Source organism: Anoplophora glabripennis, unplaced genomic scaffold (genome assembly GCF_000390285.2).
Source record: "Anoplophora glabripennis isolate ALB-LARVAE unplaced genomic scaffold, Agla_2.0 scaffold1087, whole genome shotgun sequence".
Lineage (NCBI taxonomy): Eukaryota > Metazoa > Arthropoda > Insecta > Coleoptera > Cerambycidae > Anoplophora > Anoplophora glabripennis.
Window position 1 is genome coordinate 20,646 of NW_019417504.1, and position 16,119 is coordinate 36,764.

General features: G+C 36.0%; 3 protein-coding genes across 4 annotated transcripts; 1 reads left to right on the plus strand and 2 right to left on the minus strand.

Moving 5' to 3' along the window:
• Positions 1-716: 716 nt before the first annotated feature.
• Positions 717-1,997, minus strand: LOC108913683 (zinc finger protein 761-like). Its single transcript, XM_018719272.1, has one exon. It carries the CDS (start codon positions 1,995-1,997, stop codon positions 717-719), a length of 1,281 nt encoding a protein of 426 aa, XP_018574788.1.
• Positions 1,998-6,963: 4,966 nt separating this feature from the next.
• On the plus strand, positions 6,964-9,074 carry LOC108913685 (RE1-silencing transcription factor A-like). Of its 2 annotated transcripts, XM_018719275.1 has the most exons (3): positions 6,964-7,021; positions 7,075-7,373; positions 7,686-9,074. In XM_018719275.1, exons 2-3 carry the CDS (start codon positions 7,186-7,188, stop codon positions 8,203-8,205), a joined length of 708 nt encoding a protein of 235 aa, XP_018574791.1. In that variant the 5' UTR covers positions 6,964-7,021; positions 7,075-7,185; the 3' UTR covers positions 8,206-9,074. The 2 variants fall into 2 exon arrangements, with proteins under 2 accessions (XP_018574791.1, XP_018574792.1); XM_018719276.2 differs by lacking the exon at positions 6,964-7,021 and having other exon boundaries at positions 7,059-7,373.
• Positions 9,075-12,257: 3,183 nt separating this feature from the next.
• On the minus strand, positions 12,258-15,896 carry LOC111692382 (putative ankyrin repeat protein RF_0381). The gene has a single exon (XM_023456364.1). The coding sequence runs from the start codon at positions 15,442-15,444 to the stop codon at positions 13,039-13,041; it is 2,406 nt and encodes an 801-aa protein (XP_023312132.1). The 5' UTR covers positions 15,445-15,896; the 3' UTR covers positions 12,258-13,038.
• Positions 15,897-16,119: the final 223 nt, after the last annotated feature.

Consider the following 16,119-nt stretch of genomic DNA (forward strand, 5'->3'; position numbering starts at 1 on the left):
ATTTTATTAATTTAAACCATAAATTAATTTTATTAATTAATAATATCAATAGCGCAAAAGCAGTTGAATTTGATGATATAAAATGGGTGTTATAAAATTTTATTTATTTCTTTCTTTGGGAAAGAAATTATTCCAATTTTTTGTGTTAATTTTTTATTACACTTTGCCACCATGGCGGTCGCCCACTGCATGCTTTGTGCAAAGTCAGGTTTTAGAGTGGACCAGTTTCCAGTGCAGTGCAGAAGTGTATTTTTAAATCATTTTCTAATTGTCCTTTGATTTTTTTTTTACAAAATTGTATTTGTAAAGTCCCCTGTACATTTGAATGGAAATTACACATCCTGTCAATATGGATTTTGGCATACGAGTTAATATTAATAATATTCTTATATTATTTTTTTTAGGACCCATGGAATCATTCCCACAATTGTGGAAATAAAATTCCTGAACACTGTAGATTTAAAATTTTCAAAGTACAGAGACTAAGTTCGCTAATTTCCTTTAAGCAAAACCGAATTTTTTTTTGACAATTTCCTCACCTTATCGCAAGTACATTTCTGAAAAAATAAAATAAAAAAATTTCGAATTAAAAAATTCTTGAGCGCAAGATATTTTTCCCCGACATTCTACAAGGAATTGTTCCTAAGACCTATCCTTTTTTATTTCGACACCTAGTACATAACTCTCCCCATTTACACCGACGACTTTAAGAGCGGTCATTCCCCCCCAGACAGATTTTTGTGCCTTTTCATATGCGGCACCAGATTGCTCTTCTGCTTGGTGCTGTAGTCACACACAGCACACCAATACAACGGCACTTCAGAACCACATTTGTGTGTCAGTTCGTGCTTTTTAAGGTCGGACTTATGCTTGGTTACGTAATCACACCCGCAACAGTTGTACAATTTCATTTCGGATAGGTCTTTGTGTCTCAACTGGTGGGTCGTGAGGTAACTCTTCGCTTTTGTTTTATAATCACACACGTCACACTGGTACGTCGGCACTTGGGAAATGTCTTTGTGTGTCAGTTGGTGACGAGCGAGGCTGCCGTTGTGCCTGGTGGCGAACTCGCACGATGTACATTTGTATATTTGCTCTTCTGAGAGATCTCTGTGTACCAGTTGGTGCTTCGTAAGATCGCTCTTTATTTTCGTTCCGTAGTCACACTCGTCACAATTGTACAACCGCGCACTGGGAATGTCTTTGTGCCTCATCCGATGGATCGAAAGGTTTTCTTTATACTTAGTTTGGAAATTGCAGATGTCACACGTGTACATTAGCACTTCTGAAATGTCTTTGTGGGTTAATTTGTGGCGCTTGAGACTGCTGCGGTGCGTTGTTACGAAATCGCATGAAGCGCATTTGTACTGTTGCTTTTCCGATCTATCCTTGTGTCTCAATTGGTGCCTCGCAAGGTCGCCCTTTACCTTGGATTTATAATCACACTTATCACACATGTAGAACTGTGTGTCGGAAATATCCTTATGTCTCAACTGATGGAACACAAGGCTTTCTTTGTACTTCGTTTCGAACTCGCACTCGTCACACATGTACATTGGCACTTGGGAAACGTGTTGTGTTAGTTTGTGGCGTGAAAGGCTGTTGTGGTGCTTGGTTGTAAAGTCACACAATTTACATTTGTATATTCTCTTTTCTGAGGGATCTCTGTGTTTCAGTTGGTGCTTCGCTATATCACTGCTTATTGTACATTCGTAGTCACATTGATCACACTTGTACACCGGTACCTCAGAGGTGTTTTTGTGCTTTAGGTGATGGCGTATGAGATTGTACTTCAGTTTGGTTTTGTAATCGCACGCGTCACACTCGTACAAATCCAGTTCGGAAGTGTCTTTATGTATCAGCTGGTGACGTAGGAGGGTACCCTTGCGGTTAGTTTTATAGTCACATCTGTCGCACGGGTACTGCACTTCCGAGACGTCTTTGTCTATCGGATGATGCTCCATACATGCGGTTTCGTGATCGTAATAGCTATACATTGGTACATCTAAAGGATCTTCACCAACGTCCTCATGTTTTGGTTTTGGGGACTTTAGACCCATCTCGCTCTTGATTTTGCAGTCAACGAATTGGTCGTCGTTACAGAGAGCAGCCCCACTGAAAAAATTACAAATCATGCAAAAATAAAACAAACTCGGTTTAATATGAAAATAGTCATTGCCTATTTTTTTTTAATATTTTAATAAGATCTGTTTAAAATATTTAATATGTAGTCATTTTCTAATTTTCAATAGTTTTGTGTAAGTATAAAGAGGCACAAAATACAAGATGAAAGTTGAATGCATGTTTTTTCCCTCCCAAATTAATTTTTGGCAAAATAAACTACTAATCTGTACTGTAATGTACACAATTGAGATTCACCCTGAATGTGATGACATAGTTTATTGAAATCTGCATGTTAGGACTTTCTTATTGGCAGCTATAAAGATACTTGACACAATTAAACAAATGTACAGTTATAACAGTTGTAAAACAGTTATTTTTAAATACTCATGTTTTGAAGCTTACCTATTCTCGTGGCTTTCTTCAAATTTTATTTCGATCTGTTCAGTCTTAATAGAGAAGGGATTCATCATGGTTTTTTCGTCACGAGTATATTTAATATTCTCCTGTAGATCTAAGCAGTTCTTTAAGAAGGTGCCGTGGGTGTTCAGCGAATCGAGACAGATGGAACAAATAACTGGTTCTTTCGTGGAACTGAAATTCTGCAAAAGATCAACCTTTTTATATTCATTGTTTGATAAATAATTTCATAAACAGGATATAAATATAACTTCAGGAGATTCTTTCATGGACCATTTTAGACTAAAAGGCCTTAAAAAATTAAAGATCTAAGTTTGAAGTATACAAAGCAAGGAATTTTTAAAAATATGTCACATTTGGGATCATATTCGGGTATCTCTGAATGCATTTACTGATGAAACATGTACTAATAATAATGTATCTTTAAAATGTGGCTCTGTTTCCAGTTAAAGTGCATTTATAGCATTTCCAAAATACTACTTTTGCTTTCATTAGCTATGTCACCAGTCCAAGTTTTATCAATGTATGATGAACATCCTCAGAGGTATTTGGATCAAAGTGTACACTAAATTTTAAACAAAACTTTCCTTGATTCCCAGACTTTCAAGATTTAAAAAAAATTCCAGTTCACTGGAGATATAAGCTTTATCGGCTTCCAATTTTCAGTCATTGCTATTTTCTAATTTCTTTACTGATTTTTCCCAAGCAAATGTTAAACAAAGTATGATTATTTCAAAAATTATACTGTAGCCATTGTAAAATTTGCACCATATGGGAAAAAATTTTTATTTACGATTTTAGGGAAATGTTTTACTACAATCTTTGGTTTTTTTGAGTAGGGTCAATCTAGATATACAGATATATAGTTTTTGGTTTAGGAGAAAATCATATTATTTTAACCAGCTAAAATTTAAAAAATTGTGTTAAATATAAGCTATACGTACGACTTCTGGAATATATTTTTGGATCATATCAGTCTGTGCATCTTTTAACGAAGTGAATCCGTGGGCGACGCTCTGCATACACAACCGGCAAATTTTCCTATCCTCCAATATGGTTTGTAAATGTTCTTTACCTTCTTCCTTTAAATAAACCTTCCTTAAATCGACCGGTACTCCATTTTCAGAATTAACATAAGGAACGATAATGTCCTCGGTGCCCATACAGATTACCTTGAACTCGTAAGCTGCTAACAGCTTCACGGAACAGGAATCGCACACCACAGGCATGGCGTTTCCTTCAATACTCTAGAATACACACTATGATTTAGAAAAGACTTTTAAAAAAATACATGGGATGACCCAATTAACATACGTTTTTTCCTACTAGTTTCAACAGGAGAACATTTAGAACTTCTCTAATAGTTTCATCTATTACTCGGAAATTTTCTTCACTTATGACTTTGAGGCAAAGCCAACAGAAAGGTTTTTCGAGTTTTTCCATTTGAATTTTAAGAAAATAAACACTCCTAACCTCACATGTTCCCGCCACACCCATTCGATGCCATTGATGTACAGAACTAAGAAGCGTAACAGATACTGATCTTCTGTGCCTTATCATCATCATCATAGACTGCAAGCACATAAAAGACCTAGACACCAACTTTTTGACCCTGGGTGACCACCCCAATGACCCCCCCCCTGCCCGCTAACCTTTTCTGTTTCAGAGACAGCCAGGGTCAAGAAACGAAGACAACGACACACACACACACACATACACACCCCCCATTACCCTCCTTAACCCTCCCCTCCCGCGCTAGCCTAAGGGCCACCTTAGCAAAGCGCATCCCAGGCTGCATAGCCGCACTACCCTACCCAACCATACCACACATAAACATGACACTACCCCCGGGGTTTACACAGACGAGCCGGCGAAGCAAGAAGAGCGCCAGAAGAAAGGGCCCTAGCCGGCGGGGCCCAGCCAGGACAAAAGGAGGTCCCACAAAGCGCCTACACCGGCCGCATTTGCGGTCGGGGTAGACGACGGATGGGGCCCACCTACGAAGGCTGTCCAGGCCTACACGAGATGAGGCAGGATAAAGAGGGATAATCCCCCTCGATCCCAAATCATTGAGGCCAATTTCTAGCCATAGAATAATGGCGCGAGACTGCAAGTATAGCAAACAATTTAGGTCACGTAGTGTCATATATCCAATTTCAATCACAAATGATGTGTATTTTAAGGTTTTTTTTATCTCTTTCGATCACAGAGCGCGATTATTTGCATCAAACTATAAAGTTCACTGGTGAAATTTACATACATGGAGGACTTTCCTTTTGGCAAATATAGTACCTATTAGTAACTAATATCAGTTCAGAGTAAATCTAAGTTGCTATTAGCTATTAATAGTTACTATTTTTGCCAAATCGAAAGGCCCTATGGTGTGAATTAATGACGAGTCTACGCATATCTGATGATGTCACCTAAGAGAAAGATTGACGTGGCATTTATTGGCATGAAAATGTAACTTTTCGTAGTTTTTTTTATAATACAGAGCGGTTGTGGCTTGTGGTAAAGATATTCACATCATCACATCATCAAGTTTATTATGCATAACAGGTAACGTTTCTTCCAGCTTCAAACTTGACAAAAGTATTTAAGGTAAAGTTGACATTTAGACTACACACAGTATATACCACATGTAAATGTGATAGTGCATATTTTACATACCACGATTAACTTAAATTGTCTGTTAAATTATAATCTGAAATCAGGCTACAGGGGAATTTTAAATTCAACCAATTGAGTACTGTTTTTAAGTTCCAAAAGGTCAACTGATGTATTTTTCATTTACATGGTATTGGCCATTGATTTTTATAGTCCTGTATATCTAATGCATTGGCTGAAAGTCTTTAAATCTACCTAGATTGACCTATTTTTAGGTACCACAACTTATTGCATATTTGAGATACAGTGCAATTTAAATTTTTTCCACAAATAAAGTAGTATACTCAAATTCAAACTGAATCCGCTATAGAAATGGTATGTTTTATTAATCGCTAAATTGCAGATACCAAATTTAAATTTACGGCAACAATTTACTAGATTCTACTAGGTGCAGTTAAATTAGAAGTGACTGGCTAAATTAACCACAATATCACAAATTTGTAAAATCGCACTTCGGAAACGTTTTCGTGCTTAAGTTGGTGGCGTAAGAAATTGCCCTTGTGTTTGAATTCGCATTCGCACTGATCACATGCGTACGATCGTCTTCCGGAAAGGTTTTTGTGTGTTATTCGGTGGCTTATAATGTCGCTCTTTCTTTTACTTTCATAATCACACTTATCACATTTGTACTCTTGTACCTTAGAGGTATTTTTGTGTTTTACCCGATGGTGTATAAGGTTATATTTCAGTTTGGTTTTATAATCGCATTCATCACACTGCAGTTCAGAAGTGTTTTTATGTATCAACTCGTGACGTAAGAGGTTACTCCTGCGGTAGCTTTGTATTCATATAAATCACATTTGTAAACCGGTACTTTGGAGAAGTTTTTATCTACCGACTGCTTTGGCACATCTAAAGGGTCCTCAGGTTTTGGTTGTTGAGATTTTGGACCATCTTTGTCCATAGATTGGCTGTCAACAGGCTCATTTTCAATATACAGGATAGTTTCACTGGAAAAATTGTAAATCATACAAAACTGAATAAAATTTGAGAGTTTAATATGAAATTTATTTGTATCATGGTATGTGACCTATTATATTACATATACCAGCAGATTTGATTTGTTATATACAGAGATATTACGTCAATTTAATTTTTTTGTTTTTTAAACTCAATTATACAGACCATCCCAGTTCTACTGGGGGTTACCTAACTTTATTTTTTTGGGACGCTCTATATATTGCATTTTTTAATTTTTCTTTGAATTTTACTTTTACTTTGATAAACATAGAGTCTAGAGATCTAGAACACAGTTTGGCGTTTTTTTTTAATCCTTTTTCATACCAGTATAAAAAATCTATCTTGCATGTATGTAATAAAATTACACTGCAATTTTTAGAACAATCGATACGACACCTTTTTTTTCACTCATGGGACAAAGTTGCTATTAATGACAAAAATGTTTTTGATGCATTTGTGTAAATAACTACTTTTCTGAAAACAGCTAGAGATGTTCTTAACAGAAATTATAATCATGTACATAAACTAACTTTCAAATTAAATTAATCTAGAACGTACAAAAATGTTTTAAAGCTTACTTATTTTCGTGGTTTTCTTCAATTTTTATTGCAATCTGTTTAGTTTTAATAGAAGGACTAATTGCGGTTTCATCGTTACAATTATATTTAATTGTCTCCGGTACATCTACAGAGCACCTGATTGGTTAAAAATTGTTATCGGAACTACTAGCTTGCGCTACCCAGTTACTCAAAGGTGCAGGCCATAAAAGTGAAGAAGAAGAAGGAACAAAATACTTTTTTTTTAATTGAGGTTATAAGTTCAGTATATGTATGTACTCAGATCGTAGTAAATCGTAATTTTTTGCCACTTTTATTTTCCATCCACTTAGTTAAATTTATATTTCAGAAATTTGATGGCGGGAGCAAAGAGGTGATATGTAATGCTTGCAGAAGAGAATTGAATGCAGCAATAGAATTTAAGTCAAGGTATCATCATGCTTTTTTTCTCTGACCATGCATGGTATTTAAAAAAAAAAAATTCGATGTGTTTGTAATGGTTCCACTACAGAGACAAACAGGAGATTCATCATTTGATTTATTCACAAAAACTGGAAACATGGACAAAGACTTTGAATTTAACGAGATGGAAATGTCGATCAAAACTGAATGTGTCGAGATAAAATCAGAGGAAGGTGAGGAAGAGAGGTAACAAAGGACTGGTTTAATATTGTATTTCACCTTTTAAATTTGAATTTTTGAAACTGCTAATGGTGAAATAAACACTACTTTTTAATTAATTGTGAATTAAAATTGTTTGTGTCCTTCAATCTTGGGTGCGTTATTCTATAATTTCATAGTATCTACATACCAATATTAGTTAATATTTAATAAATAGTGCAAAAAATATAAATTTTTTAAAAACTCGAACTTTTATTTAATGTTTGGTGCTTAATTTTTAGTTAAATTCGTTTTGCCGGAATATTGTAAATTTAGCTTCAATTATGTAATTTTTTTCAGTGACGTCCTGCTGTGGTACTCGAATAATGAAACTTTTGAAAACGGTAACTATAAATATGCAGAAGAAAACATTAAACATGTATCGACAGTTAATAGTTCAGTGAATGAATGTGATAGGAATGATCAGGAGAACAATTTTCCATTAAAAGGATTTACATGGAGTAAAGCATTGTACAAATACGATACAAATATTTTCGAAATCAAAAGTGAGAGCCGTGATGGACAAAAGAACATCTCGCAAGTGTACAAATGTGAAATGTGTGAGTACAAAACTAAGAGCAAGAAGTTACTAGAGAAGTATCAAATATGGCATAAAGACGCATTCCAGGTACCGATGTACAGGTGTGATAAATGTGAATACGAAACAAAGTACAGGACTGGCCTCATTCAGCACGAGGAAAAACACAAAAGCCCATCCCAAGCACGATTGTACCAATGTGACATTTGTGATTTTGAAACAAAATACAGATCCAGCATTAAACGTCACCTCTCCAAACACAAAGGCTGTGTTAACATATAAATGTAGCGACTGCGATTATGAGACGAAGAATAGATACAGTCTTACATCTCATCGGTTAGTACACGACTGTTCTTATGTAACACAAAATTACACATGACACGTGTGATTTCGCAACCAGGCATGAGAGTTCTTTAAAATGACACCAGTTGATGCAAAAGAAACCTTTGGAAATGCCGCTGTACACATGTAACACTTGTAACTACGAATCAAAATATAAGACGAACCTGACTTGCCACCAGTTGAAGCACAAAGAACCTTCGTAGTTTCAAATGTACAATTGCGATAAATGTGACTATGAGACAAAGTATAGAACCAACCTTATCCGGCATCAAACGAAACGCAGAAGCTCTCGCACGACACGAAAATACACCTGCAATTCATGTGATTACGAAACGAATTACAAGTCTTCCTTTAGGAGCCATCAGTTGAAACACAAGGACCCCTTTGCGGTGCAAATGTACAAGTGTGATTTGTGCGATTACGAGATGAAGTACAGGTCCTCTATTTATCGCCATCGAATCGCGCACAAAGACCCTTCAGAAATAAAAACGTATAAATGCAGCGATTGCGATTATGAGTCCAAGTATAAGTATCATCTTACGTCTCATCGGTTGATACATGAAAGTTCTTCCAAAGGACGAAAGTACAAGTGTGATTCATGTGATCATAAAACAAGCTATATGTCTTGCCTTAAATACCATCAGTTAAGGCACAAAGACCTTTCAGAAGATCAAATGTACAGGTGCAACGACTGCCGTTATACAACTGTATATAAATATCGCCTTGTACATCACGTACTGAAACACAGAGTCCCATTGGAAATTCAGAAATATAAGTGTGATGTTAAAAATGCTGTTGTAAGTAGATGTGTGAACTTTCAAATAAAGTTTAAATATAGTTTAAAGTACCACGAGTTAAATCACATAATTTCTCATATTAGTCATAAAATCGACTAAGATATGAAGTATACTGTTTCACGACAAACCATATACAGGGTGTCCCACATAAGAACCGATACAAGGCAGGAGCATGTAGGGGTGTCCAAAATATTGTGATTTAACCAAACTTACCTATATAGAAAGTTGCACCCCTGAGGAGTTATGAGCCCCCAAAGTGAGGCCCTAAATTTCGAAAAAAAATAATATCTCTGCAACACTTTACCGCAGAAGAATCAAATTTGGTACATGATTTAGGTTTATTACTAGTCTTCTTTGACTATGATTTAAAGTTAATTGAAGCACTACAAGGTGTTCATTGGGGATGACACCCCTAAAATTGTACCAAATTGTTTTTTCATTGACCAAATTGAAAAATAGTTATTAATTCACAGCTGAATTTAATTTTAAATTTTTTTTTACTCTTGTTAAATTTTAAAAAAAGTATGGTTTTCAAGAAAAACCGTATTAACTGAAACAAGATTTTAACAGTGTTTATTAGAAAATAATCGAAAAATCAGTAGTATAGCAATGTAATTTATCTTTCACACTTGTCAGTTAATAATAAAAATATATTATTTCAACAACTTCCTCTGATTGTTGTTGAAAAAATATCAATTATTTTTATTATTTATTTGCGTTTTTTACTTAATACAATATTTACTTATTTAAAAACTACTTAGGTACTTGTTTTCTTTTTGTAGAATTAGTAGAGAAGTGAAGTAAAATTTATTTGGCCAATTGTCAAATTTAAAAGATAAAGTCTACTTACAAATACCACACTGTACATAATGTACACTGAATTTAAGCAGAATATATCTTGTAATTTGAGACTTGAATAAATTTTCAATAAGAATCAAAGAAAATCAAAGCATACAAATTAAATGTATATACTTTATACAATATTCCTAATAATCTCAAATGCATTCATTTTTTCTTATCATTATCATCTTATTATTATTCTCAATAAATTATTATAAATAAAATTATGTACACATCTTTCTGTCGGTGTTCGTCACCCACCATGAGGATTCTATCTCTGAGATGGAGATATTATGTATTATTTCTTCAGCGTAAACAACATCCTCCCCCAGAAAAAGAAACCCATTGGATTAAAATCTGGAGGTTCTGGTGACCATATAACAGGAGCATTCTGATATTGTCTCTTCAACGGTTTGGAGATAATTGATTAAGAACTGACAAATTTCCAACATTATTAGGTGGAGCCCCATTTAGTTGGATCCACATATCATTGCAAACGGCAATTTAAATTCTTAATTAATAAATTATTTCCAAATCACTGGATCGCACGAAGCCAAAATGCTCATGTTCCTGATCCAATAGACTTCCCTTTTTGAGGTAGGATAAAAAAGAATATTTACTCTGAAGAAATTAATAACACACATCTTAGAGATGACGGATTTCATTTTGAATCTTCTTTTCTCATGAGAATTCATAATAGGTATATATTTTGTCATTTGTCTTTAAAACTGGTTTTTCACATTACATCACATTTGTACGCTCATCCATAGTATAGTTTCAAATCTATGAATTAAACGCATTACAATGACACCTTGTGGGTTTGGATTCTTACATCATGGGACTTTTCTTGAAGGATTGTTACGAGTATTCGAAAACATGAGTGAAAATTCACTGGTACTGCATATTACAAACAAAATATTCTTGAAATGTGGCCCATTCAGTTCTAAACGCCTTGTATTAAAGAAGGAATAAACTTCAGTAATAATACTGTCACATAGTAAAATATATTTTATTCAATTTGTAACTAAATTAGACAAACATTTATCAATTACTTTTTAATCACCCTGTACACTCATTTTCAATAATTAACATCTTTATCAATTATGTTAAAAGTGTTTTACATCAGATATAAAATGGAATTACATACTCAATTTCCTGTCAGTAAAAAATCCGTATACAGGAGAAAAGTTATGAACATGAGTAAGAATACTATAAAAATTCAAAAAAATTATAAAACCAATAACATCTAATAAAAATAATTGGTAGCAGAATAATACAATAATTAATAATTGCTATGTAACAATCTCATAATTATTCCATCTAAAATTAAATGTAGACTAGGCGGTATCTGTTCGGGTGAATCGTATATCCACGGATTTTAGGCTTTTTCGCTTTCAAATATCACTAGAAATGAAAATTTTCTATGCACATAAAAAAAATGTGGGTTTAACTTTTGGCGGCACAATATGTATGTTAAAAAATTTGAAATGTTATATTTTTCTTCCATTTAATTATGTATCTTTTCAAGAGTTGATTTTAGGCGAAAATGGAAGAGGAAAAAAATGCTTGTATTTTTCGAAAAATTTGCCCGGATGTCCCAGTAGACTTAGCGTAAATGACGGTTAACTTTGATCTGCTATAACTACTAATTGACCAATCGATCTGTTTTTTTTTAAAGAAGCGTCTTTCCAATAACTTTTAAAACCTATCTTAAAAAATTTGATTTGGTTGAATATTCACAAAGTTATTCTAATTGTTTATAAGTACAAATATTCGACCAATGTTTAAACAAGCGCCAGAGCTCTCCTAACTGACGGATTCGTATTTTTCAAAAAGCGTTTGAAAGCTTGAGAGCCCATCCATATGTGATTAAATTTTCAAGTATCTAAGGCCTTGATTTTTGCTGCGCAAAATTTTGAAAAATAGCAAATTTTTTTTCAAAATTTGGATTGCAAAATTATTATGCAAAATCTATCCAACCGATTTTGATGAAATTTGGTGTGATGATTCTACATAACATGAAGTCTTCTTGAGCCAAATACAAAGGTCCTATACCCAATTTAAAGACCCCAAAAAAAATTCCCTAGAAAGTAATGTTTTTTAACCCCATTTTTGGCAATTTTTTCGATTTTTACAATGATTCATTCGATCTGGAACAAGTCATATTTTGTAAAAAAATTTAATTACAAACATTTTTTTCCTCTTCCATTTTCGCTTAAAATTAACTTGAAAAGATACATAATAGGAAGAAAAATATGACATTTTTCGAATTTTTTTAACATATTGTGCCACCAAAAGTTAAGCCCATGCTTTTTTTTATGCGCATAGAACAATTTTCATTTGTAGTGATATTTGAAAGCGAAAAAGCCAAAAATCTCCGTGGATATACGATTCACCCAAATATGGACTTTTTGAAACAGATACCATCTGGACTAATGGCACAAACTAATCACATAGAAACATTAATACACAAACATGCCACCGTAATTGATATCTAACAATATTACAATTAAATAAAAATTCATATCTCATTGATCTTATATTCAAACTAAGTATGGACACCTACACTGGTGATTTTTTCAGGATATTTATACTAACTGCTGACAAATAAAGTTTCAAATTGTCTAAAATGAAAGATGGGAATTCTGATGTTAAAAAATTCATTATGTAAAAATGATACACTATTTTTTGTAATTTGTTCCAACTTTAACCACAGAATATCGAATTTAGAAAGCAACAATCATGATTGTAGCCCATGGTAGGATATAAACAATCACATTTAAAAGATAATACTCAAATGTATATAATATTAGTGACTCAGAACATATGAAGAACAGTAAAATGTTTCTCAAAAAGCCAAACATGTTATTTGAATTTTTGAATATGCTCCGGAAAATTTATTTTCAGAGTAAGATATAATTTTTATTTTCCTTCAAAAAGTATTAAGCTAATCCAAGTTTCTCTTAAATGAATGCCATACGACCACATGGTTGTATGTATATATACCACCTCCATGCCACATTCTAACAACTTGACTGTTTCTACAGGATAGACTACAACATTTTTCTTATGAATGAAAAAATGGGAACAACCCATTATATGGACTGTACAAGATGCCCATGCAACTGTCAATATCTCAGGTACTAACATCTGCACCTGCCTTCACAAGTAACTTGACCATGTCTGGCCTTTCATTTTCAACAGCCAATTGTGCCGCGGTAAGACCACAATAGTTTTTGATGCTAACATCCGCATTGTGTGACACAAGAAACTCCACCACTTCTAAATCACCTTTTAAGACGGCCAAATGCAAAGCTGTGCTTCCAGTCAAGTCTTTAACATTAACAAGTTCACTACATCCCGCAACGAGAATCTTAACGATGTCCAAATATAGTTTCCTTTCTCTACTCCTGATGTTCATTAAGAACAGTTCATTATTGTCCGTGGTACCAACGTCTACTCCACACTCAAGAATTTTGATGAAATCCGATCTATCTCTGTAAGTATCCATTTGTCGTGTCATATAATCCCTTCCCCCAAGCATTGATATTATTGCCCAATCCCCTCTATTAGCAGCGAAATGCAGTGCTGTGCATCCGAAATGATTTCTAACAGTGGTATCTGCGCCGACTCTTATCAGATATTCAGCGATACTGAAGTAACCTTTCTTGACGGCCGTATGCAATGCAGTGTTGCCACCGCTGCACTTAATATTAAAATCAACTCCAAACTCCACAAGGAGTTTAACGGCATCTAAGTTATTGCTATCAGTGGCTAAATGTAATGCCGTGCGACCGTTCTTACTTTGAAGATTAGCGTCTCCGCCACCTTCGAGAATTAATTTAAGTACGTCTAAGTGATCCGTGGAAAGTACTAAGTAATGTATTAACGTGTGGCCGTATTTGTCTTTAATATTCACGTTTACTTCATGCCGCGCGAGGAATTCGACGATGTCTAGGTGACCCCTAAAAACAGCTAAATGTAGGGCGGTTCTGCCATTTCTGTCTCTAATATCGCCGTTGGCTTTGGATTCTATAAGCAACTGGACGATCTCCAATTGACCGGACGCAGCCGCCAAATGTAACGCGGTATAACCACTAGCGTCTTCAATATTGATATCTCCTTTAGTGTCTATGAAGAACTTGATAATGTGTAACTGATCCGCGAGTATGTAGTTTTGGGAACGTTTAACAGACCAAGTATTATCAAGGGCAGCACCTTTTGAAATAACCAGATGCAAGACCGTGCGGCCATTTTTATCTTTACTGTTTATATTCGCATGGTGTTTCACGAGGAATCTCACGATATTCCCTTGAATATTCGAAGCGGCTACGTGGAGAGCAGTACTCCCCTTTCCGTCTTTCAAATTCACGTCCGTGCCACGATTCACAAGTAATTTAACCAAATCGAAATTACTCGCTTCTACCGCAAAGTGAAACGCCGTCGCAGAGTTCAAATTCTCAGCGTTAAAGCATATCCCCAACTTCACAAGTAGTTTGGCGGTGGAGAAGAGCGAGGAATCTCCTGAGATTATATGCAACGCAGTGTCATTCCAGCAGTCCTTACTGTTTAAGTCACACCCTTGCCGCGCCAGATATCTGATCGTTTCTAGTTTACCCCCACGAGCGGCGCCGAAAATCATAGTCTCGCCGTTTTCCACTTGACTGTTGGCATCCAGGCCTTGTTCCATGAGCCTTTTAAGCATATCTAATCTGCCCAAATAAGCTGCAGTGTAAGGAATAATCGGATAGCTTAGATATAAACCATCGCTCGTCAAGATCGTATCCAGAACGTAAGCGGCCATATCAGGGTTGTTTCTTTGAATAATTTTGTACAGTACAGTAGTGCGGTGGATGGGATATTTCGCTCTGATGTCTGCCCCTTGCTCTATCAAGAATTTAGACCTATCAAACTGGCCGCATTCCGCGGATAGAAGGAGGTGTGTGAAGTCAACGTTCTTTACGTTGGCTCCTTGTTTCAGTAGAAACTTGGCCATTTCCAAACGGTCAAACATAATGGCAGATTCGAGAAGTGTTGCACCTTTAAGAGCATCTTTAATTTCTAACCCTTCTTGTCGTAAGCGGGTACGTATAGTGTTCAGTATATTATCTGGATTGCTTTCTGTAAAAGGGGCTTCGAGGTGTTGGTCTCGCATTCCCGCGGTAATATTGAAGTCTACGCACTTCAAAATAAGTTGAACAATCGCCACGTGACCTTTTTCTACGAGGCGATGAAGTAAATCCGAGCTGAGCGTGTCAAAGGAGGTACTTTTGTACGAGAAGTGTTGATATTTCTGAAAAGTTTTGGAAGATAAATCGTCTACGACCTGGTACAGGAAACCATTAAGGAAAGCACGGGTAACGCTAAAATGATATTCTATTAGTATTTCTTCAATCAGAAACCTTTGGAAATCCACGTTCTGATTCCCGAGTCGCAATTCCTCTATTAGACTTTCTGCGACAAAGTACTCCGCAAACGTTCTATGAACAAAGTGCAGTTCGTTATCTTTTTTTTGTATGATGCCTATTTTCAACACGTTCATTTCCAAGTCCCTGGGAGGATGTAATGAAGCATTATTATTTTCCGATTTGTGTAAGGCCGCTGGCCAGTTATTTATTTAATTAGTTTAATTGGGTGAGAGCAATTAACCGCGAGTCGAGCCGAAACCGTCCGCTGCCCCACTCTGTCGAGGGCCGCGCGCATAGTCCCACCACGACTCCTGCCTAGTCAAGGGGGGATTGGGACAATAAAACCACCGTTCCTGCACGAAGATCCTCAGTTCGCTGCCAGAACTCGAAGAACTCCAACGCCAACCTGAGGACCACCCCGAGGACCTGAACACCGACCAGAGACCGCCACCCGATCCAAGGAGTTCGCTGCCAGAACTCGAAGAGCTCCAGTTCCAACACCAGCCCGAGGACCACCCCGAAGACCTGAAGACCGACCAGAGACCGCCACCCGACCCAAGGAGTTAGCCGCCAGAAGCAACCGTCCGGAATAAGTAAGCAAATTGTATTTTCCTATTCTCACTTGTCCTGCTATGGTACAAGTCTGGCCGTTTTGAACTCTGGCAAGACAGTACGACCACGGCGTTGTCGGCGAAGGTTTGGCTGGGTCACCCACCGCCCTCGTTCGACGAACGTTGTTAGTCACATCGACCGAACTGCTGGTTTGGCTGGGTCACCCACCGCCAGTGGAAGACGTTGAGTGCAGGTCC